Source organism: Lagenorhynchus albirostris, chromosome 5, assembly GCF_949774975.1.
Source record: "Lagenorhynchus albirostris chromosome 5, mLagAlb1.1, whole genome shotgun sequence".
NCBI classification, from domain to species: domain Eukaryota; kingdom Metazoa; phylum Chordata; class Mammalia; order Artiodactyla; family Delphinidae; genus Lagenorhynchus; species Lagenorhynchus albirostris.
This window is the reverse complement of record NC_083099.1, coordinates 33400530-33427922: the sequence shown is the minus strand read 5'-3', so window position 1 is coordinate 33427922 and position 27393 is coordinate 33400530. Positions and strand designations below refer to the sequence as shown.

The 27393-nt window shown below is 36.0% G+C and overlaps 1 protein-coding gene across 3 annotated transcripts in view; it reads right to left on the bottom strand.

Moving 5' to 3' along the window:
• The window catches only part of ACAD11 (acyl-CoA dehydrogenase family member 11), an 89181-nt gene extending 61817 nt beyond the window's left edge, over positions 1 to 27364 (bottom strand). For 2 of the 3 annotated variants that reach the window (XR_009540658.1, XM_060149831.1), the window contains exons 1-5: positions 27115 to 27364; positions 20266 to 20365; positions 12233 to 12358; positions 11132 to 11293; positions 9357 to 9521 (exon numbers count right to left, since the gene is read on the bottom strand). Coding sequence is in view for 2 of the 3 variants with exons in the window: in XM_060149831.1 (XP_060005814.1) it covers positions 9357 to 9521; positions 11132 to 11293; positions 12233 to 12358; positions 20266 to 20365; positions 27115 to 27263 (702 nt within the window). In the remaining variant the exon portion in view is untranslated. The remainder of the gene's footprint in view (positions 1 to 9356; positions 9522 to 11131; positions 11294 to 12232; positions 12359 to 20265; positions 20366 to 27114) is intronic. The other variant, XM_060149832.1, reaches the window with a different exon arrangement.
• Positions 27365 to 27393: the final 29 nt, after the last annotated feature.

The window sequence follows — 27393 nt, the reverse complement described above, 5'->3', positions numbered from 1 at the left end:
ATAAAGTGATGAAAGGGAAACCCTACAACCAGGAATACTCTACCCAGCAAGGCTCTTATTCAGATTTGATGAAGAGATCAAAAGTTTTACAGACAGACAAAAGCTAAAAGAGTTCAGCATCACCAAACTAGGTTTACAAGAAATGTTAAAGAAACTTCTCTAAGCAAAAAAGAAAAGGCCACAACTAGGCACAAGGAAATTATGAAATGAAAAAGTTCATTGGTAAAGGCAAACATAAGTAAAGGTAGGAAATTATCCATGCACAAAGCTAGTAGGAAGATTAAAAGACAAAAGTAGTAAAATCATTAATATCCACAATAAGCAGGTAAGGAATACACAACCAATTAGATGTAAAATATGATATCAAAAACAGTAATCATGAGAGGAAGAGAGTACAAACGCAGGGTTGTTAAAATGCATTTGAAATTAAGCAGTCAGCAACTTAAAACAATCATATATATATATATGTAAGTATACCCACCTACTTCATCATAACCACAAACCAAAAATCTACAATAGATATACATACAAAAAAGAAAAAGGAATCCAAACATAACTCTAAAAATACTCATCACATCACATGACAAGAGAACAAAAGAAGGGGAAAAAAAAGACCCACAAAACAATTCCAAAACAATTAACAAAATGGCAATAAGAACTTAGGTATCACTAATTACCTCAAATGTAAGTGAAATAAATGCTCCAATCAAAAGACACAGAGTGGCTGAATGGATACAAAAATAAGACCTGTATAGATGCTGCACACAAGAAACTCACTTGAGATCTAAAGACACACAAAGACAAAAGTGAGGGGATGGAAAAAGGTATTCCATGCAAATGGAAATCAAAAGAAAGCTGGGGTAGCAAAAGTTATATCAGACAAAATAGACTTTAAAACAAAGACTGTTACAAGAGACAAAGACACTACACATAATGATCAAGGGATCAATCCAAGAAGAATATATAACAATTGTAAATACATATGCATGCAACATAGGAGCACTTAAATACATAAAGCAAATATTAACAGCCATAAACGGAGATATCGACAGTAACATAATACTAGTGGGGGACTTTAACACCACACTTACATGAATGGACAGATCATCCAGACAGAAAATCAATAAGCCTTAAATGACACATTAGTTGATATATATAGAATATTCTATCTGAAAGCGGAATACACATTCTTTTCAAGTGCACATGGACCATTCTCCAGGATAGATCACATACTAGGCCACAAAACAATCCTCAGTAAATTTAAGAAAACTGAAATCATATGAAGCATCTTTTCCGACCACAACGCTATGAGACTAGAAATAAACTACTAGAAAAAAACTGCAAAAAACACAAGAGACTAAACAATATGCTACTAAACAACAAATGGAACACTGAGGAAGTCAAAAAGGAAATAACAACTTACCTAAAGGCAAATGAAAATGAAAACACAATGATCCAAAATTTATGAGATGCAGCAAAAGCAGTTCTAAGAGGGAAGTTTATAGTGATACAAGCTTACCTCAGAAAAAAGAAAAATCTCAAATAAACAACTTAAACTTACACCTAAAGGAACTAGAAAAAGAAGAACAAACAAAACCCAATAGGAGTAGGAGTAGGAGAAAAGTAGGAGAAAAGTCTTTTCTCCCAGTAGGAGAAAAGAAATAGTAAAGATCAGAGCAGAAATAAATGAAATAGAGACTAAAAAATCAATAGAAAAGATAAATGAAACTAAAAGCTGGTTCTCTAAGAAGATAAGCAACACTGATAAAACCTTTAGTCAGACTTATCAAGAAAAAAATGGAGAGGGATCAAATCAATAAAATCAGAAATGAAAAAGGAGAAGTTACAACTGACATCACAGAAATATAAAGAATCATGAGAGACTACAATGAACAACTCTATGCCAATAAAATCAACAACCTTGAAGAAACAGACAAATTTTTAGAAAGATACAATCTTCCCAGACTGAACCAGGAAGAAATACAAAATATAAACAGATCAATTACCAGTAATGAAATTGAATCAGTAATTTAAAAACTCCCAAGAAACAGAAGTCCAGGACCAGATGGCTTCATGGGTGAATTCTACCAAACATTTACAGAAGAGTTAATGCCTATCCTTTTAAAACTATTCCAAAAAGTTGCAGAGGAAGTAACACTTCTGAACCCATTCTATAAGGCAAGCATCACCCTGATATCAAAACCAGACAAAGATATGACAGAAAAAGAAAATTACAGGCCAATACCACTGCTGAACATAGATGCAAAAATCCTCAACCAAATACTAGCAAACCAAATACAATAACACATTAAAAGGATCATATACCATGATCAAGTGGGATTTACCCCAGGGATGGAAGGACTTTTCAATATCTTCAAATTATTCAATGTGATATACCACATTAATAAACTGAAGAATAAAAATCATATGATCATCTCAATAGATGCAGGAAAAGCTTTTGACAAAATTCAACATCCATTTATGATATTTTTCTCAAGAAAGTGGGCATAGAGTAGGGAACATATCTCAACATAATGAAGGTCATTCATGACAAACCCACAGTTAACATCATACTCAACAGTGAAAAGCTGAAAGGATTTCCTCTAAGATCAGGTACAAGACAGGGATGCCCACTCTTGCCATTTTTATTCAATATAGTATTGGAAGTCCTAATCACAGCAGTCAGACAAGAAAAAGAAATAAAAGGAATCCAAATTTGAAAGGAAAAAGTAAAACTGTCACTCTGTAGATCACATGGTACTATACATAGAAAATCCTAAAGACACCACCAGAAAACTTCTAGAGCTCATCAATGAATTTGGTAAAGTTGCAGGATACAAAATTAATGTACAGAAATCTGTTGCATTTCTATACATTAACAATGAACTATCAGAAAAAGAAATTAAGGAAATAATCCCATTTACAGTTGCATCAAAAAGAACAAAATACCTAGGAATAAACCTACCTAAGGAGATAAAAGACCTGCAGTTGGAAAACTATAAGACACTGACAAAAGAAAATGAAGATGACACAAACAGATGGAAAGATATACTGTGTTCTTGGACTGGAAGAATTAATATTCTTAAAATGACCATACTACTCAAGGCAATCTACAGAGTCAATACAATCCCTATCAAAATATCAATGGCATTTTTCACAGAACTAGAATAAATAATTCTTAAATTTATATGGAGGGAATTCCCTGGAGATCCAGTGGTTAGGACTCTGTGCTTTCACTGCCAAGGGCCCGAGTTCAATGCCTGGTAGGGGAACTAAGATCCCACAAGCCGTGCAGTGTGTCCAAAAAAATTAAATTTTTATGGAAACACAAAAGAGCCCGAATAGCCAAAACAATCTTGAGAAAGAACAGAAGTGGAGGAATCATGCTCCCTGACTTCAGACTATACTACAAAGCTACAGTCATTAACACAGTATGGTACTGGCACAAAAACAGACACAAAGATCAATGGAATATAACAGAGAATGCAGAAATAAATCCACACACTTATGGTCAATTAATCTATGACAAATGAGGGAAGAATATATAATGGAGAAGATAGTCTCTTCAAAAACTGGTGCTGAGAAAACTGGACAGCTACATGTAAAAGCATGAAATAAGAACATTTTCTCACACTACATACAAAAATAAATTCAAAATGGATTAAAGACCTAAATGTAAGACTAGAAACGAAACTCCTAGAGGAAAACAGACCACACTCTTTGATATAAATTGTAGCCATATGTTTTTAGATTTATCTCCTAAAGCAAAGGAAATAAAAGCAAAAATAAACAAATGGGGCCTAATTAAACTTAAAAGCTTTTGCACAGCAAAGGAAACCATCAACAAAATAAGAAGACAACCTACTGAATGGGAGAAAATATTTGCAAATGATATGACCAATAAGGGGTTAATATACCAAATATATAAATGCTCATACAACTCAATATTAAAAAAAAAACCTGATTAAAAAATGGGCATAAGACCTGAATAGACTTTTTTCTGAAGAGGAAATGCAGATGGCCAACAGGCACATGAAAAGATGTTCAACATCGCTAATCATTAGGGAACTGAAATCAAAACCACAATGAGATATCACCTCACACCTGTCACAATGGCCATCATCAAACAGAACACAAATAGCAAATGCTAGTGAGGATGTGGAGAAAAGGGAACCCTCATACAATGTTGGTGGGAATGTGAATTCGTGCAGCCACTGTGCAAAACAGTATGGAGGTTTTGCAAAAAACTAAAAATAGAACTATAATGTGGCTCAGCAATTCCACTCCTGGGTATATAGCTGAAGAAAACAAAAACACTAATTTGAAAAGTTACATGTATCCAGTGTTCATACCAGCATTATTTACAATAGTCAAGATATGGAAGCAACCTAAGTGTCCATCAACAGACGAATGGATATAGAAGACATTATATATATATATATATATATATATATATATATATAAAAAATTGTGTGTGTGTGTGTGTGTATATATATATATATATATATATATATATATATATACACACACACACACACACACACACACACAATGGAATGCTACTCAGGCATAAAAAAGAAGGAAATTTTGCCATTTGCAACAACGTGCATGGACTTGGATGGTATTATGCTAAGTGAAATAAGTTGGACAGAGAAAGACAAATGCTGCATGATATCACTTATATGTGGAATGTAAAAAATAAACTAGTGAATATAACAAAAAAGAAACAGACTTATAGATTTAGAGAACAAACTAGTGGTTACCAATGGGGAGAGGGAAGGGGGGAGGGGCAATTTAGAGGTAGGGGATTAAGAGGTACAAACTATTATGTATAAAATAAGCTATAAGGACACAGAGAATATAGCCAATATTTTATAATAACTATAAATGGAGTATAACCTTTAAAAATTGTGAATCACTATACTGTATACCTGTAACTTACATAATACTATATATCGACTATACTTTAATTTTTAAAAAGTAACAATTTTTCTTGGCAATGGCTTAAGAAAAATGTCACCCATCAGTCTGCATGAAGGAAACATTGTGTAGTGGACTGAAATGTCTTCAACAACATCAAGAGAACTTCCAGGGGTATGTAATCCCTAGAAAGCAGCTTGTGCTGAAAAGTGACTAAAAGGACAAAAACGAATCAAGTCTAAATGTGAGAGTGGGAGTCTAGATGTAAAAGGCAACTTGATAGTTCGAGAAGAATAGAAAAGATTTGAAAAAGCCATTTAAAAAAATGTCACAGATTTTACAAAGAGATGCAGTTACAACCTAGATGAAATTATGCAGCATAGGTATGTCCCAGACCCTGTTAATGTAACTTTACGACTTCATTCTGTAGCAAAAATACAATGAACCAAGATCAGGGTTGGAGATTATATATAAAGTCAAGAGGTGAGAAGATTCTGGAATAACAATATAAGGTCAGGAAACTATAACTCTTACATTACTCGCACACAAATCCACAGTCAAAAAATTATTAATTCATTGATAATAAAGAAGGTAGTTCTTGAAATGATTGATCATGCCCACCTGGGCCAGGCAAGGTGAGAAGTCAAATGAAGTCATAAGGGGTTCATGGATTCTAAAGTAAGAGGAATCAAATTTGTAGCCTCTCAGGTGAGGTATAAAGAAACAAAAGAAGTAGAAGGTAGTGAGGCTATGGTCAAAGACAAGGGTTTCAGTTTCTAGATTACCAACATTGACCAGTTCCAACAGAGATGAGAAGCAGTACAGTGTGGAAGGAATCATATGGAATTGGAAGTCAGTAGGTCTGAGTTCAAAACCTGGCTTTATGACCAAAGAGCATATTAAGGGTATTTAAAAACATCTGAAAAGTAAAAAGATTGGAAAAAAACCTAATCCCCATGTCTTTTCTAGCTATAAAATTAAGTTTTATAACTAAGCTTTTCTCTAACTACACTGACATCTTAGAAATAGTGGGGGAATTAAAAAGAAAAATCCATTAAAAACACAAGTTTTGTTTTGCATAACAAATTTTTTTTCATAAGACGACATATAAAAGACTGCAACGCAGATGACTTCAGAAGAAACAGTGTCCTTATATTTATCGTAAATACATCTGACTACTAATTAATGAATGCAGATAAAATATCTAAGGGTTTATTTATTTATTTTTATTTATTTATTTTTCAAGTTGAAATGGTAATATGTACATTAAACTCCAAAATCTTAAACATTTCTCTGCCAGATGGGTAAGATTTATATTTGGAAAATTAACGATATTTTCCAGGAAAACTGGATTTCTTTTAAACATTGCAGTAAGCATTTTGTACTACTGAAACACTTGCTCAAACATGCTTCAAATACTTTACATATCAGTAACTAGAAAATAACTAGGGATTGTGAAATTGAGTGATATATTTTAGTTTTGTTATTCCCTTTAGTAATTCTTTACTGGCTTACCACACACATTCCTAGATGGTTTATCATTTAAAATTGTTCGTGTTTTCTTTCTTAATTGCTGTGCTTTCTGACAACAAAAATAAAATATGCTGTTGTCTTGGGGAAAAAAGAACAATAAAACCTCAAACCTTACAGAAATGTACAACTTATAAATCTCCTATAATTTCATCCCCTATAACTACTGTTTAGGTTTTAGTACATATCTACTAAAAGTAAAGATTTACTTTTACCCTAATTTTTTCTAAAGAATAGAGCTTGATAGGCAATCTTAGAAAAGCAGAATATAAAAACAGAGGGGAAAAGAATGGAAAAGAAGAGAACTGAAATAAGTTGAGCACCAGCTGTGCCAGGTACCAGCTAGTTGCTCCATATCAATTACCTCATTTTAGCTCCTTGGGAACCCTGAAATTTTTTTTTCCCAATCCAAAAGGCACACAAGTCACACAATGTCAATTTCCTGGCTTTGATAATATACTCTAGTTGTGTGAGATCTCTTTGGGGAATCTGGATGATGGATACACAGGCCCCTCTACTATTTTTACAACTTCTTGTGAGTCTTCAATGATTTCCAAATAAAAAGTTACAATAAAAACTGAGGCACAGAAAGGGGTAGAGAATAAAAATTAAGCATAAATAAATGAGATGGAAATAGTACCTTAGTGATTAATTAAAATCAATTCTTTTAACATAGATTCATTCAGAAACATGTAACTACCTGCAGAAATGAATAAGATGCATTTACTGCTTTATAGGAGCTCTTAGTCTAGGCCCTCATTTATTGAGCATCTACCATATAGACTCTAGAAACAAAGGTAAGAAAAAAATTAATTAAAGGTATAATCCTTACCCTCAAAGGAAAGATAAAAAGCTTTCAATCATATCCCTAGGAATATATACAGTGGAGCACATATATATACACATCCAGGGACTGATTTTCCAATTTGTGAAGTGCCTTCATGAAAAAACATAGTCTAATTTCCTACTTATTTATGAAATTTAAAAAATGAGATGGAACTATTGACTAGAATTAAATTCTAAAGTTTCATAGCTTTTAATGCCAGTCCACAGTGGGAACGTTTTCCTTCTTTGACTACTCTCTTAGTTTTATTGTATGATATACTTTAGCATTTGGGTATATATTGTTCTCTGCTGTTACCCGAGTATCTTTTCTCTCCATCTGTGTTTTGAGCTCATTAAGAGCTGTTTTTCCTTCTAACCCCATGTTTCAGAGCACATAGTTGGTAATAAATAAATGCCAGTTGACTTGTACTTTGTCAACTGTATGTTACTTCCATAAAAAATTAGCTACACATATTTATATGAGACAGAAATTGATTAACTTTGATTTAACTAATAATTATGGGATTACTGGGTATAAAGTAGAAGACATTTTACTAGCTACTATATAACCCTAAAACATAAAAGATAATGATATATGTAACAAATTAGCATTGCCTCCACAGAACTTAAGTTAGATGATTCCTGTTTGGCAACTTTAATCCTATAAGAAACGTTTTTCTAACATGAGATTAAATATAAAAAGGGAATAACTATTTGGAACTTACCTGCCGTTACTTTCAGCATATTTAATATTTAATTTCAGCATATTTAAACATTTTGGTAGACAACACATAACTAAGGAGATTTAGGTCTGAATTTTTCCTTCCTTGCTTAAGTAATGAATGTAAAAGTACTGTAGTTATATTGATAGAAAACATAAAGAACGCTGACTTATTCAAAGATAGGCTCCAAAAATATTAATGAACCAAAGAAATAGATAAAATATAGACCAGATCCTGCTGTTTTAAGGTATATGCTTTTCTAATTTTTCCAGGTTATAAATTAGCAATATTTAATTTTCCTATTCTATATTTAAGTTATAATTCAGAACTCATCCATGCCATTAACAAAAAGTTACATACGCACACATACATATAATTACATATACATAATTTAAATACCCAAACTGACTTTTCTATGAAAAATTTTCTGTCTTGATGGTGCATGTGCTCGTATGTCTTTATATTACATTTGAACTTTCAATTGATATAGTAGTACTTTGAATTATGACAGCAATGCAATATATAATGTTATTTTCCTCCTGTCCTCTTCCTGTGTGAAAAGAACATGAAACTCAGAAGCTTAGCACATGAATTTAGAACAGCTCTTCCTGCCCTAAAACATCTTAGCATTCTGAGAAAACTAATGAACCCAGAAAATTTTCTCCTGAGAAGGAAGATTCAGGGAACTGTAAATCATTCACATCAATATCAGAATACTAAGGGCCAAATAAATGTCTTGTCCAAAGGCATACAGGTAAAGAGAGGAGAACTGAAGTACTTTCTTCATTCCCACCACACTCCTCCAATCCTAGGCCTCACTATGCTCAGTGGAGGAGGGTTATAGCTCTGATTTGTTTGTACTCTTTATAAAGATTACACTGTGTACATTTACACAGGGCAAGGTTACATTAATCTCATACAAATTCTTTTGAAGCCTCAAAAGAGTCTTTTGGAATTCTGTCCTCTCTGAGCTTATAATAATCAAATAAAAAATTCTTTATCAGATAGGGAAAAAAATGAAAATGAACCAGAAGAAAGAGCAAGAACGTGGATAAGCTAAATATATTTAGTAGCTGAAAAATTTCTTTGAAGAAAACAGCAACATGCATGTAAATTCCCAAATCCTTTTAAAGTAGTAAATCAGGTGATTAGACCCCAGCCTTTTATAGGTGGGCAGATACCTATGCCAGAATATCTGCAGGACTTATTTCTAAAAGTTGTGAGTGGTAATGTTAGTTTTGAATATAGGGGAGGAATGGGGATGGGGTGGGCTCCTTCAGTGCTCTGGGGGAACATCTACTTAGTACGTGTATCCCAAATCAGACATACTCAATTTTTTATAAACAGGGCTTCCAATACCTCTTTAGGGTGGAAAACTATGTTATCTAGTTTGAAATCTCCATGAATCAAATTTTCTTCATTGTCATTATCTGGCAAGTTTTTCATTAGCCAGTCAGATAGTTGGTTCATGGCAGGGATGTCCTGATGAGCTGCAGCTTGATATTGCTTTGTCCAGGTTGATACCTAAAGATATACAAATTAAAAAAATGACAGAGCTGAAAGTGGAATGTAAGATTCAGCAATTCTAAAATTAAAACAAAATTCAATTATATCAAATTTTGTTTTAGTGTTAAATGCTCAGGACAAATGCCGTGATACTCATATTAGCCTAAAACACTCATATCAGCCTGAAAACGTCAACATTTAAGTTTCTCTTCCATCTATTTTCATTTTACTTACCTAGACTTTTATCAGGAAAAAAAATACTGGCCTAGGAATCAAGAGACGTGGGTTCTAGTCTTTATTCAGCAAATATTTTGTGGAAGGAGAAAAAAAAAAAAGAACACACACAAACACACATACGTACATACCAAAAAAATAGACAAAGAAAATTTCTGGAAGGGTCACAAGAAACAAGTAATCCCTGAAAAATGTAATATAGGGACTAGAAAAAGAAAGGAGATCTTTATTTTTCATTTTAATCCCCTTTCTTATTACCCATAGAATTTTCTAAAGAATCTTCAAAAATATATTACAGATATGAAAAATGCAAAGATTTTTTTAATTGTTCTTAGAATTGAATGCAAATAAGACAACCTATTGTCAAAGTCCTCCATCAACTGAAATAATATTATTTATCTACTTATATCTCTCTCCCCACTTTCTAAGGTATCTCTGTTCGATTTAGTACAGTAAAGATATTCATCTTTGGAATCTCAGAGAGTTGGGTTGAAATTATGTCTAAGCCACTTATTTGTATATTACTTAATACCTGCAAGCCTCAGTTTCCTCATCTGCAAAATGGGGGTAGTAATACCTATGTATTAGGGTTGTTACAAAGATTAAAAAACACTAGGTCTAACAACTCACCTAGCATGGGAGCTGGCACGTAATGAGTATTCCCTAAACCTTAGTTCCCGTTTCTCTCCCTTCTGCCCCCTCAAAAAGACATACAAAGGGAAACAGCCCCATACATATCTGGTCTTGCTGTTTCTTTGATTTGAAATGCTCACCATCTCTTCCCTATTGCTCTAGATTTTATCCTTCCTTAAATACACAGTACAAGACATATCTTTCCCAGGAAGCTTTCCCCAACCTAAGCAAGGGCATACTGATATCTATCCTCTGAATGGAACAGTTTTCATGATGAGTACCAAACAATTTACTGCCAGATTACATACTCTTTTATACCATTTTCAAGTCTCATGTAAATGAGATTCAGGTATAGATGTTTCAAAAATGACCATAAGTTCCTTTAGGGGAAGAACTTATTTCTATTTTCCTGATATTTAACACAGTATTCAGCACATATTAAACATACATTCATGCTTAATAAATATCTGTTAAACTAATTTAAAAAGGGAAAATTGTATAGAAAATATATTGGTAAATTAAGTGAAGAGATAGAAACAGCTTTAAATCTGCATTTATGTACATGCTGTTATAGAAGCTTTTGCTGAACAAAATCTGATCTAAAAATACAAAATTATTTTATGTTTAAAACAAGTCAATCTGATGGCTGATATTAAAAGTTATAGCCAAGTTTCAGAAAAGTATAAAATAATAGGTTTTTATTTTAACTAATATTATTTCCAACAACTTGAGAAAAGGAGCACTTTGTTTGGATGCATTACCTGTCTTTTGCAGTACCCAGCACCTCTACCATATTCTTCCAGCTGCAGTGACTGTATATTCAAGGAATGTAACTGAGCCAAGGTTTCTATCATGGCCACATATATGGCTGAGCGTTCTGCTGGGCTAACTTCAGGAATTGTGAAATCACGAAAGATTCGGCCCTATGGAAGCAATTACAACAGATAATATAAAACAAAATAAATCTTTTCATACCAATTATTTGCTGTGTCATCATCCCCTGTTGCCTACAAAAAAGATCAGGATACAGTCTTACAACCAAAACCAATTCTTTGCAGAATGCGCTAGAAGAACTGTCATTTGTGAAACATGTTTAACATAAAAGTGTACATGCCAAAGGGAAAATACAAGGATACACCAAGATGAACTTAAAGGACAAAAACTAATCTCAAGTAACATCTTACCGAAAAAAACCCCTTAAAACAATTTGGATTTATTTTTAATGGATTAATGTCCTATTTGGAGTAGTTTTTTCCCCTACTATTTGGACGGTTTAGTTATTGCCATTACATATAGCTCTTTACTGACACCTAGAGGAAGACTAAGCCAATACGCCCTAATTACTAAATTTGTTCCTAGTTTACTTCAACCCGCTCAAACTGTGTGTGCTCAAAATAAAATGAAAGTTTAATACAACACAGGGAATAGAGCCAGTATTTTATAATAACTGTAAAAATTCTGAATCACTATGTAATACACCTGTAACTTATATAATATTGTGCATCAACTATATCTCAATTAAAAAATCTCAATTATATAATTATATAATATTGTGCATCAACTATATCTCAATTAAAAAATTAAATAATATTGTGCATCAACTATATCTCAATTAAAAAATTTAAAAAACAAAAACAAATCAAAACTTCCATAGAGAACCAATCTTGCTGACACCTTGATTTCAAACTTCTAGCCTCCAGAACTGAGAGAATAAATTTCTGTTGTTTTAAGAAAAAGAAAAAAGTTTAAGCCCTTCCAAAGCAAACTACCTACAATGTAGACTAATACACTATCACTTATTACCATCTAATATCACAATTAAAAATAAAAGCAACAAAAAGTACAATTAAGTGTTAATTTACCTGTACATGTTCCATCACATAAAATTCTGTTCCAATGACACAAGCATCACTGCAGTACAATAAAGGTTTGGGAACGGGGAATCCAATTGAAAACAAAGTTTTCTGGACTTTAAATTCTCTATCAATCTAAATAGGACGATAGATAATTAAAAATCAGAAATACAGAAAATTTAATAATTACTTGTGAACTAACATTAAGGTTAGAAATTAATTTTAAAACAGTATCAACAAATAACCCAGAGGATAATAATTTCCTTAGTATTTTCCTTAAAAGTAGTCTTAGTGTGAGAGATTGGTTCAAGATGGCAGAGTAGAAGGACGTGCTATCACTCCCTCTTACAAGAACACCAGAATCACGACTAACTGCTGAACAATCATTGACAGGAAGACACTGGAACTCACCAAAAAAGATACCCCATATCCAAAGACAAAGGGGAAGCCACAATGAGATGGTAGGAGGGGCGCAATCATGATAAAATCAAATCCCATAACTGTGGGGTGGGTGACTCACAAACTGGAGAACACTTATACCACAGAAGTCCACCCACTGGAGTGAAGGTTCTAAGCCCCACGTCAGGCTTCCCAATCTGGGGGTATGGCAACGGGAGGAGGAACTCTTAGAGAATCAGACTTTGAAGGCTAGTGGGATTTGACTGCAGGACTTCGACAGGACCAGGGGAAACAGAGACTCCACTCTTGAAGGGCACACACAAAGTAGTGTGCTCATTGGGACCGAGGGGAAGGAGCTGTGACGCCATAGGAAACTGGACCAGCCTGATAGTGCTAGAGGGTCTCCTGCAGAGGTGGGGGGTGGCTGCGTGTCACCGTGAGGACAAGGACACTGGCAACAGAAGTTCTGGGAAGTATTCTTTGGCGTGAGTCCCCCCAGAGTCTGCCATTAGCCCCACCAAAGAGCCCGGGTAGGCTCCAGTGTTGGGTCGCCTCAGGCCAAACAACCAATCGGGAGGGAACCCAGTCCCACCCATCAGCAGATAACTGGATTAAAGTTTTACTGAGCTCTGCCCACCAGAGAAACACCCAGCTCTACCCATCACCAGTTCCTCCAATCAGGAAACTTGCACAACCCTCTTAGATAGCCTCATCCACCAGAGGGCAGACAGCAGAAGCGAGAAGAACTACAATCCTGCAGCCTGTAGAACAAAAACCACATTCACAGAAAGGTAGACAAGATGAAAAGGCAGAGGGCTATGTACCAGATGAAGGAACAAGATAAAACCCCAGAAAAACAACTAAATGAAGTGGAGATAGGAAACCCTCCAGAAAAAGAATTCAGAATAATGATAGTGAAGATGATCCAGGACCTCGGAAAAAGAATGGAGGCAAAGATTGAGAAGGTGCAAGAAATGTTTAACAAAGATCTAGAAAAATTAATGAACAAACAAAGAGAGATGAACAACACAATAACTGAAATGAAAAATACACTAGAAGGAATCGATAGCAGAATAACTCAGACAGAAGAACCGATAAGTGACCTGGAAGACAGAATGGAGGAATTCACTGCTGTGGAACAGAATAAAGAAAAGAGGATGAAAAGAAATGAAGACAGCCTAAGAGACATCTGAGACAACATTAAATGCAACAACATTCGCATTATAGGGATCCCAGAAGGAGAAGAGAGAGAGAAAGGACCAGAGAAAATATTTGAAGAGATTATAGTCGAAAACTTCCCTAACATGGGAAAGGAAATAGCCACACAAGTCCAGGAAGCGCAGTGAGTCCCATACAGGATAAACCCAAGGAGAAACACACTGAGACATATAGTAATCAAATTGGCAAAAATTAAAGACAAAGAAAAATTACTGAAAGCAGCAAGGGAAATGTGACAACATACAAGGGAACTCCCATAAGGTTAACAGCTGATTTCTCAGCAGAAACTCTACTACAAGACAGAAGGGAGTGGCATGATATACTTAAAGTGATGAAAGGGAAGAACCTACAACCAAGATTATTCTAACAGGCAAGGATCTCATCCAGATTCGATGGAGAAATCAAAAGCTTTACAGACAAGCAAAAGCTAAGAGAATTCTGCACCACCAAACCAGCTCTACAACAAATGCTAAGGGAACTTCTCTAAGTGGGACACACAAGAGAAGAAAAGGACCTACAAAAACAAACCCAAAACAATTTAAGAAAATGGTAATACGAACATACATATCGATAATTTCCTTATACGTGAATAGATTAAATGCTCCAACCAAAAGACACAGGCTTGCTGAATGGATACAAAAACAAGACCCATATATATGCTGTCTACAAGAGACCCACTTCAGACCTAGGGACACATACAGACTGAAAGTGAGGGGATGGAAAAAGATATTCCATGCAAATGGAAATCAAAAGAAAGCTGGAGTAACAATACTCATATCAGATAAAATAGACTTTAAAATAAAGAATGTTACAAGAGACAAGGAAGGACACTACATAATGATTAAGGGATCAGTCCAAGAAGATATAACAATTATAAATATATATGCACCTCAATACATAAGGCAACTGCAAACAGCTCTAAAAGAGGAAATTGACAGTAACACAATAATAGTGGGGGACTTTAGCACCTCACTTACACCAATGGACAGATCATCCAAACAGAAAATTAATAAGGAAACACAAGCTTTAAATGACACAACAGTCCAGATAGATTTAATTGATATTTATAGAACATTCCATCCAAAAAAGCAGATTACAATTTCTTCTCAAGTGCACACGGAACATTCTCCAGGATAGATCACATCTTGGGTCACAAATAAAGCCTCAGTAAATTTAAGAAAATTGGAATCATATCAAGCATCTTTTCTGACCACAACACTATGAGATCAGAAATCAATTACAGGGAGAAAAACGTAAAAAGCACAAACACATGGAGGCTAAACAATACATTACTAAATAACTAGGAGACCACTAAGGAAATCTAAGAGGAAATCAAAAAGTACCTAGAGACAAATGACAATGAAAACATGACGATCCAAAACCTAAGGGATGGAGCAAAAGCAGTTCTAAGAGGGAAGTTTATAGCAATAGAAGCCTACCTCAAAAAACAAGAAAAAACTCAAGTAAACAATCTAACCTTACACCTAAAGGAACTAGAGAAAGAAGAACAAACAAAACCCAAAGTTAGCTGAAGGAAAGAAATCATAAAGATCAGAGCAGAAATAAATGAAATAGAAACAAAGAAAACAATAGCAAAGATCAATAAAACTAAAAGCTGGTTCTTTGAGAAGATAAACAAAATTGATAAACCATTAGCCAGACTCATCAAGAGAAAGAGAGAGAGGACTCAAAACAATAAAATTAGAAATGAAAAAGGAGAAGTTACAACAGACACCGCAGAAATACTAAGAGACTACTACATCCTAAGAGACTACTACAAGCAACTCTATGCCAATAAAATGGACAACCTGGAAGAAATGGACAAATTCTTAGAAAGGTATAACCTTCCAAGACTGAACCAGGAAGAAACAGAAAATATGAACAGACCAATCACAAGTAATGAAATTGAAACTGTGATTAAAAATCTTCCAACAAACAAAAGTCCAGGACCAGATGGCTTCACAGTGAATTCTGTCAAACATTTAGAGAAGAGCTAACACCTTTCCTTCTCAAACCCTTCCAAACTATAGCAGAGGGAGGAACTCATTCTATGAGGCCACCATCACCCTGATACCAAAACCAGACAAAGATGCCACCAAGAAAGAAAACTACAGGCCAATATCACTGATGAACATAGATGCAAAAATCCTCAACAAAATACTAGCAAACAGAATCCAACAACACATTAAAAGGTACATACACCATGATCAAGAGGGATTTATCCCAGGGTTGCAAGGATTCTTCAATATATGCAAATCAATCAATGTGATACACCATATTAACAAATAGAAGAAGAAAAACCATATGATCATCTCAATAGATGCAGTAAAAGCTTTTGACAAAATTCAACACCCATTTATGATAAAAACTCTCCAGAAAGTGGGCATAGAGGGAAACTATCTCAACATAATAAAGGCCATATATGAGAAACTGACAGCAAACATCAATGGTGAGAAACTGAAAGCATTTCCTCTAAGATCAGGAAAAAGACAAGGATGTTCACTCTCACCACTATTATTCAACATAGTTTTGGAAGTCCTAGCCATGGCAATCAGAGAAGAAAAAGAAATAAAAGGAATACAAATTGCAAAAGAAGAAGTTAAACTGTCACTGTTTGCAGATGACATGATACTATACATAGCGAATTCTAAAGATGCCACCAGAAAACTACTAGAGCTAATCAATGAATTTGGTAAAGTTGCAGGATACAAAATTAATGCACAGAAATCTCTTGCATTCCTATACACTAATGATGAAAAATCTGAAAGAGAAATTAAGGAAATACTCCCATTTACCACTGGCACAAAAAGAATAAAATACCTAGGAATAAACCTACCTAGGGAGACAAAAGACCTGTAGGCAGAAAACTATAAGACACTTGTGAAAGAAATTAAAGATGATACCATCAGATATACCATGGAGAGATATACCATGTTCTTGGATTGGAAGAATCAACATTGTGAAAATGACTATACTACCCAAAGCAATCTACAGATTCAGTGCAATCCCTATCAAATTACCAATGGCATTTTTTACAGAACTAGAACAAAAAATCTTAAAATTTGTATGGAGACACAAAAGACCCCAAATAGCCAAAGCAGTCTTGAGGGAAAGAAACAGAGCTTGAGGAATCAGTCTCCCTGACTTCATACTATACTACAAAGCTACAGTAATGAACACAATATGGTACTTGCACAAAAACAGAAATATAGATCAATGGAATAGGATAGAAAGCCCAGAGATAAACCCATACACCTATGGTCAACTAATCTATGACAAAGGAGGCAAGAATATACTATGGAGAAAAGACCATCTCTTCAATAAGTGGTGCTGGGAAAACTGGACAGCTACGTGTAAAAGAATGAAATTAGAACACTCCCTAACACCATACACAAAAATAAACTCAAAATGGATTAGAGACCTAAATGTAAGACCAGACACTATAAAACTCTTAGGGGAAAACATAGGAAGAACATTCTTTGACATAAATCACAGCAAGATCTTTTTTGATCCACCTCCTAGAGTAATGGAAATAAAAACAAAAATAAACAAATGGAACCTAATGAAACTTAAAAGCTTTAGCAAAGCAAACAAGACGAAAAGACAAACATCAGAATGGGAGAAAATATTTGCAAATGAATCAATGGACAAAGGATTAATCTCCAAAATATATAAACAGCTCATGCAGCTCAATATTATAAAAACAAACAACCCAATCAAAAAATGGGCAGAAGACCTAAATAGACATTTCTCCAAAGAGGACATACAGATGGCCAAGAAGCACATGAAAAGCTGCTCAACATCACTAATTATTAGAGAAACGCAAATCAAAACTACAATGAGGTATCACCTCACACCAGTTAGAATGGGCATCATCAGAAAATCTACAAACAACAAATTCTGGAGCGGGTGTGAAGAAAAGGGAACCCTCTTGTACTGTTAGTGGGAATGTAAATTGATACAGCCACTATGGAGAACAGTATGGAGGTTCCTTAAAAAACTAAAAAGAGAATTACCATATGACCCAGCAATCCCACTCCTGGGCATATACCTGGAGAAAACCATAATTCAAAAAGACACATGCATCCTAATGTTCATTGCTGTGGTATTTACAACAGCCAGGTCATGGAAGCAACCTAAATGCCTATCGACAGACGAATGGATAAAGAAGATGTGGTACATATATGCAATGAAATATTACTCAGCCATAAAAAGGAATGAAATTGGGTCATTTGTAGAGATGTGGATGAATCTGGAGACTGTCATACAGAGTGAAGTAAGTGAGAAAGAGAAAAATAAGTATCATATATTAACGCATATATGTGGAACGTAGAAAAATGGTACAGATGAACCGGTTTGCAGGGCAGAAATAGAGACACAGATATAGAGAACTAATGTATGGACACCAAGGGGGGAAAACAGCGGTGGGTGGTGGTGGTGGTATGATGAATTGGGAGATTGGGATTGATATGTATATACTGGTGTGTATAAAATGGATGACTAATAAGAACATGCTGTATAAAAAAATAAATAAAATTCAAAAAAATAATTGCTTTAAAAAAATAAAGTAGTCTTAGTATGATTATTACAATTATAAATTAGGCCAGCACTAAAAATTGATCATTTAATTAGGCTAAAAGGATAGGTACATGCATGGGGCTTATTCCTAACTCTGATAATATGAAGGTGACATTTCCTGACCACAATATTTCGCATGTATCATCATAAAAACATCCCTTTTTTTTCTTATCAGTTCCCTGCTTGCTGGCTCACTCTTGCTTTTGCTCCCCAGCCCCCCCACGCCCCCAACTCCAGTTTCCCATGGGGGCTCTCTATTCCAACACTCTGGGCACAGTCAAGTACAGAATGCTGGGGAAGGCCAGTGGGTGCCGGTAGAAAGGAAATGCACCCACTCCTTCGGGAGATCAATGGAGGAACTTGTTTCCAAGGCAGGGATGTGGGGATCCTTCCCGGTACCCAGAGCTGCCATGGAGCTCAAGATAACTACTGGGTAAGAAGGCAATGAGAAGCAAGCTGGTTCTGAAGCAGGAGCCCAAATAAGACAGGAGAAGAAAAGGGCTTCCTTAACCAGGACAGATGTACAGGCTTATCACTCAGGACCCAGGGACACAGCTTACTGCAGAATTCTGATGCCAACTCATCTACCTGCAAAGTCCACTTCCCCAGACTCAGGCAGTGGTAGCTGACCACTTCTAAGGAGAAGAAACCATGCAGCTCACTCTCACAACAGGGATAAAGCAGCTACTGCTGCAATAACTACAGCAGGGAAGTGACTAAACCCATAACCAAGGTAAGAGCAGCCAGTGGTGCCAATGGCTATAGAAAGAAGTGTTTATAACCACCTGGTGCTGGGAAAGGGGGGTGGGGTAGAGTGGTGGAGGCTGGTCATAAAGTGGATGGCAGTGTGGGAACACTGCTTTTTTCCAATGCAGATTTGGAAAAAATGAAGGAAGTTGAAACAAAAGTACTCCAGATCCTTGGGCTGAAAGCATTATGTTATGTTCTGATGTCTTCCAGACATCTAGGTCGTTATCAAGAGGAGACAAACCCAGTTGTTTATTGGGGCATAAATCTCTCCCTACAAGTGGGGATTTTCCTTCAGCCATGCCGTGTTGAGGCTTAATAAAAGTTAGCAAAATTTTTCTATCTTAAGCATCCAAGTCACTTCATTTTCTGGGAATATGATACGGGACTAAGAAGGTCAGAATCTGCATTTTCCATTACTGTGATATTAAATCCACGCTTCAATGGCCCATCTCTAGTCAGCTGGGCCTAGGAAGCACCTATTATACATGATTATAATAATATTCAAAATATGCATTATGCTTTTAATGTTCTCTTCTTTAAAAATCCATAGATATCTGTTTTTCTGAAAACAGAGTCAGTTTTCAACAAAAATCTTTTATAATTCTCACTGTCAATTTAGAGAATACTATAAAAATGATTATTTAAATATTTCTTTTTATCACCAGAAGATCAGGGAATTGTCATATCAAATATATTAAAGTATTCAGTGAGTATATATTGTTATAAGATATAATACTGTACTTTTTAAAACATAATTTAACCAAAGTACAAAATATCTATAAATGAGTAGCAGTGAAAATATTTACTGGGTGACTGTATTTCTAGCTAATTGTATAGGAAGGAATCAAATCCATAAGAGGACTGGATATTGCTCAGAATTAACAGCCTAAACACAGCCTCAGATTTCAAACTCAAATCCTTAATAAAAACTAAAAGGGGGGGGATACAATTCAAGTGAAATTTTCATCTAAGAAATAAAATGCATTTTCTATATCTAATAATTGAGATTATTTTTAAAAGCAATTTAAATTGTTTTGTGTGTATAAAATCCATTTATTAGTCAACAAGGAATTTATCATTGCGTTTGTATACCATACCTTATGTGCTTTAGGAAGAAGTGAACCAGGTGGTTTTTTTCTGAGTACATATGCCTGAAAGCCCTTCTGGAGATAAAAGGTTGGATTGGACTGTCCTGATCTAGATAAGAGTAGAGAAAAGGTCAATAACAAAGATATATTTTTCCTTTTCCCCAAATCCTGCTGAAATTTCAAAAGAAAACACAAAATGAAAATGAACCCATTTCAATGCTAGAAAGCCAAGAGGGGTGCTATCAGCAGCTAAGAACATGAGCTTTTGGATGATATACAGCAGATGGTAACACAGTGGCAGCTGGAGAATCTACAACCTACACAGGTAGAAGAGAAGACCACACTTCCTACTTGCAAATTATGAGTTTCATCAGAAGTGCACCTAGAACAATGTCTAGATCTAAGCAAAGAAAGGCTGGGAGAAGAGATTGTAGGTGATCAGTCAGAAAATTAATTAAAGGATGCTGGAACAGCTGGATTGGTATTCTGTCATCTGCCATTGGAGAGAGGACTCCAAGTACAGCTCTCTAAAGTGGGAATTCTGATAAGCAAGGTCCTAGAGTGGATATCTGGGCCAGGAAGTGCAACAGTGCCCCAGGTGACTCAGACACCAGGGCACTGGCTTTCTCTGCCCTGTGAACAGAAATTCTCACGTGAACTAAGGAAATACACTCCAGCTACCAAACTTATTCAATCTATACCTTCATTTACACAGCTTTTAAATAATTCAACAGCATGAAAGAGAGGCCTTAAACTAAAAAAAACAGACGAATTAATCCGAGGTAACAGGTAATGGGGAAAGTTAAAAACATTTTTTTTTCTGAAGTTTCTCCCTAGGCCTCCAGCCTCCATCTGCAAAGAACAAGAGCAGTCCAGATTGAATGCAGCAGTATGTCCAGTGTCTACTTCTAACTCTGATAAGCCAGACCCATCCTCCCCAGCAATCATCTTGGCACCATCTAATCCTGGGTGGGGGGTGCCTTTTAGCATAGGGAAGTGGAGATCATTGCCACAATGGTCAGGAAATGGGACCACTTCAAGCTGTGTTGTCTGTCTTGACATGGGACAATTTATTTGTGATGCTCCAAAGAGTCAAGTTGCAATGAACCTTACAAAGACATTTTTTAATGCCAAATGTCTGATTGGATGCATTTTTGATAAGGCAGTCATATATGAAGCACTGGCGTTTTATGATGGTAAATGACCCAGGTGAAATATAAAAGGAAAACTAAAAGCTTCTTATTGAAGGTACAGCTGCCATATGATCTAGCAATTTCACTCCTAGGTATATATCCAAGAGAACTGTCACTCATTCTATGGGACACACCCTATACCTTATAAATAACAACAACTCAAGCACTGCATTATCCTATTTTTTAAGCATTTCTATCTCTGATCATAATTTCCTTTCTTTCATTCCCACTCGTACCTCCATTCCAGAGCCATCTTAGGCACTACAACATTCAGGGCAAAAGAGGCTCCAGTAAGCAAGAACAGTCTATAAAAGAGCCATAGGTGCTGGCTACTGGAAGCAGAAGCCACCAAACCAGGGTGTGCATGGAAACAGTAAAAAGGAATCCAAGAGAATCTGGGCAAAGTATCAACAATATCTACTAAAATAACTACTCTTGCTTCAAATTCATGACTATGAACCTCAAAGTGAATGCTGCCAGCAATCATAATATACTTCCTTGGCCTGTTCATTCTCCCATGCTCTTGGATGACTATTTTACAATTCCTCCTCTTTCTTCAAACCTCCAACACTTTTCCCACCATCTTCACTCTCAGCTGATTACCTAGTTTCCTATTTCACAGAGAAAATAGGAGCAATCAGGTGAGAACTTCCACAAGCTTACACTACCATATCTACTGCATAGAAGCACCTGTACCCATATACTCTTCTTCCCTACAGAGTCTGTAGAAGAATGTCTACATTCCTATCTATGGACAATCCCTTCTCTTGTGAATTAGATCCCATCCTACTCTTGTCCACTCAAGGACTTCGTTCTAGCCCTCTCACCTACACAAATTTTTCTGTCTGTTCTGGATCACTGCCATCAGCATATAAACATGCTGCCTTTTTTTTTTTAAAGACTTCTCTTGACCCCACTTCCCCCTCTACGAAAGACATTTATTTCCGCCTTTGTAGAAAAATTCAAGAGTTGTTTATATTCCTTGCTCCAATTCCTCTCCTCCTATTTTCTCTTGAACCCATTTCAATCAAGCTTTCATTCCTATCTTTCCACTGAAATTACTTTTTCAAGGTCACTAATACTGCTATGGTATCAGACCATGGTTCTCCCCATCTCTCTGGCCACTCCTTCTGAGACTCCTTTGTAGGTTCTGCCTTAATTCTTTAACTTCTTATATTAGGATGCCTGGGAATAAGTTCATAGACCTTCTGTATCTTCATGTAGACTCATCATCTAGGTAAGATCTCATGGCTTTAAATACCCTCTCTATCTCAATGACTCCCAAATGTAAATGTCTAGTTTAGATCTCTGCCCTGACCTCTGGACCCATATACCTGCCTGCTTACTATACATATCCACTCCAAAAGGCATCTTGAAAGTTAAGATTGCAAAACTGAGTTCCTGATATTTGCCTTCCAGTCTGATTGTCTACAGTCATCTCTACTTCATTTCATGATAACTCCATCCTTCCAGTTGCCAAGACAAAAATGGAACACTATTTGTCTCCTCTTCTTTTTCTTTCACACCCCACATCTGATCAGTCAGTAAATTCTTCAAAATAAATCCAGAATATGAGCACTTTGCACCTATCCTACACTACTACCCTGGTCCATACCACTAATTGGTCTGTACTAGGTCATTGCAATACACTCCAAACTGGTCTCCCTGTATTTGCCTCCTTCAGTGAACACAATAGGCAAAGAGATTCTGTTTAAAAAGACAAATCAGGGCTTCCCTGGTGGCGCAGTGGTTGAGAGTCCGCCTGCCGATGCAGGGGACACGGGTTCGTGCCCCTGTCTGGGAAGATCCCACATGCCGCGGAGCGGCTGGGCCCGTGAGCCATGGCTGCTGAGCCTGCGCGTCGGAGCCTGTGTTCCGCAACGGGAGAGGCCATAACAGTGAGAGGCCCGCGTACTGCAAAAAAAAAAAAAAAAGAAAAAAAAGACAAATCACTTCCCTCCTCTGCCCCCAAATCCCTAATCTCTCATCATTTCGACTAACGTAAAGGCCAAAACCCTTATAACAGCCAACAGAATTCCTGTTGCCCTTGCTTACACAACTCCAGGCACATTAGCCTGTAGTCTTTCCACCCACTGGAGAGCCCTTGCTCTTGCTGTTCCCTCTGTCTGGAATACTCTTTCCCCATTGCTCACAGCCCCATCTCTCTTTGCTGAATGCCACCTTCTCACTGAGGCCTTTCTTCTCCCTCCTCCTAAACATTTCCTATTCTCCTTTGTTTCTCACCATGATACACATCACCTTTTTCTACACTGTAATATTTAGAAAGTGATTTTATTTATCATCTCTCTTCTCCAAATAGAATGGACGTTCCAAAAAGGCAAGATTTTTTTGTCTGTTATATCCCCAGTGGTTGGAGCAGTGCCAGGCACATATTATGCACATAGCTGGAAATCATAAGTTTTGTTCTATCAAGTTACACAATGTCTTCATTATTGTTTAAATCTAAATATTTTTATTTCTAATATGATTTAACTTTTGCAAATTCTAAAAATAAATTTTGCATAGATTAAAAATATTTACAAAATTTGTAAAGCATAAAGAATAACACAACAAACACCAGTGTTCTCACTACCCAGTTTAAGAAAGAAAAAAGTTACTGTATCTCTGAAGCTCTCTTTGTGTTCCTCCCTTCATTTTTAAATTTTTTGGCTGTGCCGTGCTGCTTGAGGGGTCTTAGTTACCCCACCAGGGATTGACCCTGGCCACTGCAGTGAAAGCGCTGCATCCTAACCACTGGACCACCAGGGAATTCCCTGTCCCTTCAGAGTAACTACTGTCTTGATTTTTAAATATATCATTCCCTTGAAGTTTATCTCTTTAAACAATATACTGCTTATTTGTCCAGTTTTTGATTGTGTTGTTGTGTATAGATGCAGATGAATCATGTTCACTGCTGTATGGTGTTGCATCACATGAATATACTACAATTTATTCATCCATTCTACTATTGATGAACATCGTGTTTTATTCCTGTATTTTTGCTATTACAAACAGTGCAATGAACATTTTTGTAGATTATTTCCTGATACCCTGGTACAAGAATTCCTCAGGAGTATAAAACTAGGAATAGAATTGCTTTGTCATGGGGCTTTGTCTTCCTATCTTCATCTTTACAAGACTGTGCCAAATTGTTTTCCAAGGCAGTTATACTAATTCACACCCTCACCAATAGTGGATGAGTCCCTGTTATCTCATATCCTGCTTGATATTGTCAGATTAAAAAAAAAAAGTGAATATGATGGTGTGAAATGGTATCTTGTAATTTTAATTTGCATTTCCCCAATTATTACAGTGTAATGAGGTTGAGTATCTTCAAGTCTTTTGCCCATTTTTCTGTTGGGCTATTGTAGTTCTTTATATGTTCTGGATATTAATCTTTTATCCATTATATACACTGAAAATATTTTCTTTTGTTCTTTCACTTTAAGGATTCTTTCACTAAAAATTTATCAATCATTTCTTTCATGGTTTGTGCTTTTGTCTTTTTAAAGATTTTATTCTCTACTCCAAAGTCATAAAGATCTTCTCCTATATGTCTTCCAAATGTTTATAGTTTTGCCTTTACCATTCCAGTCTGTAGTCCACCTGGAACTGTGTGAGGTAGAGTAAGGGACAGGTCTACTTTCAATTTTTTCATACAGATAATAATTATTGCTGTATAATTTACTGAAAAATCTTTTCTCCCTCCAACCCCACACACACTGATTCTCTGTGCCAGCACTGTCATATGTCAAAGTTCTATAAACATGCGGGTCTTTTTGTGGACTCTATTTTATTGATCTGTTTGTCTATTCTGTGCTAATAATGTGCCATCTTAATTCAAATTTCCCACTTTGTTCTTCTTCAGGAGTGTTTTTGCTTATTCTTAGCTCTTTGCTCTTGTACATAAAATTTAGGAGTAATTTTTCAAGTTAGGGAAAAAATTAAGATTTTGATCGTCATTGCACTGAATCTATAGATCAGTTGGGAAAAAAGAGAAACGTACAATTCTGAATTCTCCTATTCGTGAACATGGCATCTCTCAATTTACTTAGTTCTTTTTAAGGTCCTAATACAGTTTTATAATTTCCTTTACAAATTTCCTTGCACATACTTTATTCGATTAATATTTGAGAAATTTATATTTGTTTCTCTTATTAATTTTATCTTTCTGAAAATTATAATTTTACATTTTTGTTGCTAAAGTCAAGAAATGCAATTGATTTTTGCATACTGAACTTTAATAAACTCCATTATTTTCTGTAGATTATTGGCTCTTTAATCTGTATTTCAATTAGTTTCTAAAATGTATTTATTAGCTATCTTCTCTTGATTTCTAAACTTTTGGCATTTATAGTCTGAATTTTTTTTTTTAAGAATGACGCCTTAGAATTTCTGAAACTTCCTTTGTGGCCTAACATGTCTTCAATTTTCATAAACTTTTTCATGTGTTTTGGAAATAAATGTGTATTCTCTGTGGAGATAGTTCCACACATATATACTATTTACGCCACAACTAATTCCATTTATCAAGCACAATTCTGGTTTATTTAACATTCAACTTAATTCAGAATTAACTCTCAGTTAGATAATTCTCCAACAACTCTAGGAGAGAAATATGACTATCCCCATTTTGCCAAAGGAGGATTCAATGCTCAAAAGAGTTAAATAACTTGTTCAGATTCCCATAGCAAATTTGAACTTTGAGCTGTTAGTTTATAACACAAGCCTTCTAGGCTAGAAACCTCAGCCATATTTTATTCCACCTTCTCCTTCATCCTACAATATCTATTGTGACATGGTGCCTTTTATTTTTATTTTTTTGTTTTTAATTTGGCATAAATGTCAGTGATAAATGCCACTGGTATACAGTTCTGTTACAGTGTTAAGCCATTTCACCTGTATTACTTCATTTAATTATCAGGATCAAGCAGAACAGGCAGATATTTATTACAGATTATGAAACTAGTTCTCAGAGAGTTCATGTACCATAGTATTTAAATTCCCAGTCAGTAAGTGGCACGTCTAGTTTTCTGGAAGCCAGGACTGCTTCTATAGCTCTGTTTATCAAAATACTATCTTTAGAATAAAGTCTATTTGAAAATTATTTTCTATTATACAAGATCAGACTAGAGCCAGATTCACGGTGGGGAACAGTGCTCTCAGAACGGTCATCCAGTTCTATACCCCTACTTCAGAAAGAACTAAAGCCCAAAGTGGCGCTGTGATTTGTTAAATGGAAGATCTAGGATAAGAATTCGGACCCCCCCAACTGGTACCATTAACTCAGCCTCCAAGAATATGCCAATGTGAACGAAATTACATCCGCTTCTCAGAAAAAAAGGTTATAGGACAAACGCTGAACGAAGGCCTCTTTATATCCCACAGACCTTCCAACCTTAATTGCCTCAATGAATATAGTTGTTAACAAAGATTCCTTCTTGTAGTTGGAATCGTGAATGTTATCGTGCTTCCATCACTGCCCTTGAATTGGAAATACTCAGAATGTAATGCAAGGGACGGGTGACGGCAGCTCTCGCCTTCAGAGTGCGTCATTGCGGAAAAAGAAACAGGATGGGGGAAACTGGGAACACACCAAGGCCAGAGGAAGAAAAACACAAGGCACAGATCTGTTTTTGCTGGCGGAGAAGGCTGGCGTCGATACCTGTATTGGGCAACGGTCAGCTTGGCCTCGGGCTCGGCCCCAAAGCCGGGCAAGTGCTGGTGTAGGTAGGCCTCCAGAGACCTGCAGTCGAACTTGTGCTGGGGCAGCACTTCGGCCGTCTCGGGCTCGCGGGAGGCACCGGTCTCCATGATCAGTGCTGCCGCCTCAGACCATAGAGTCAGAGAAACCACAAGTCTCCTCGGCTCGGATACCTCTGGCACCGGAGCGCCGCTCCACAGCCTAGGGCTAGTCCGAGACGCCCGCGCGGAGGCGGGCCCG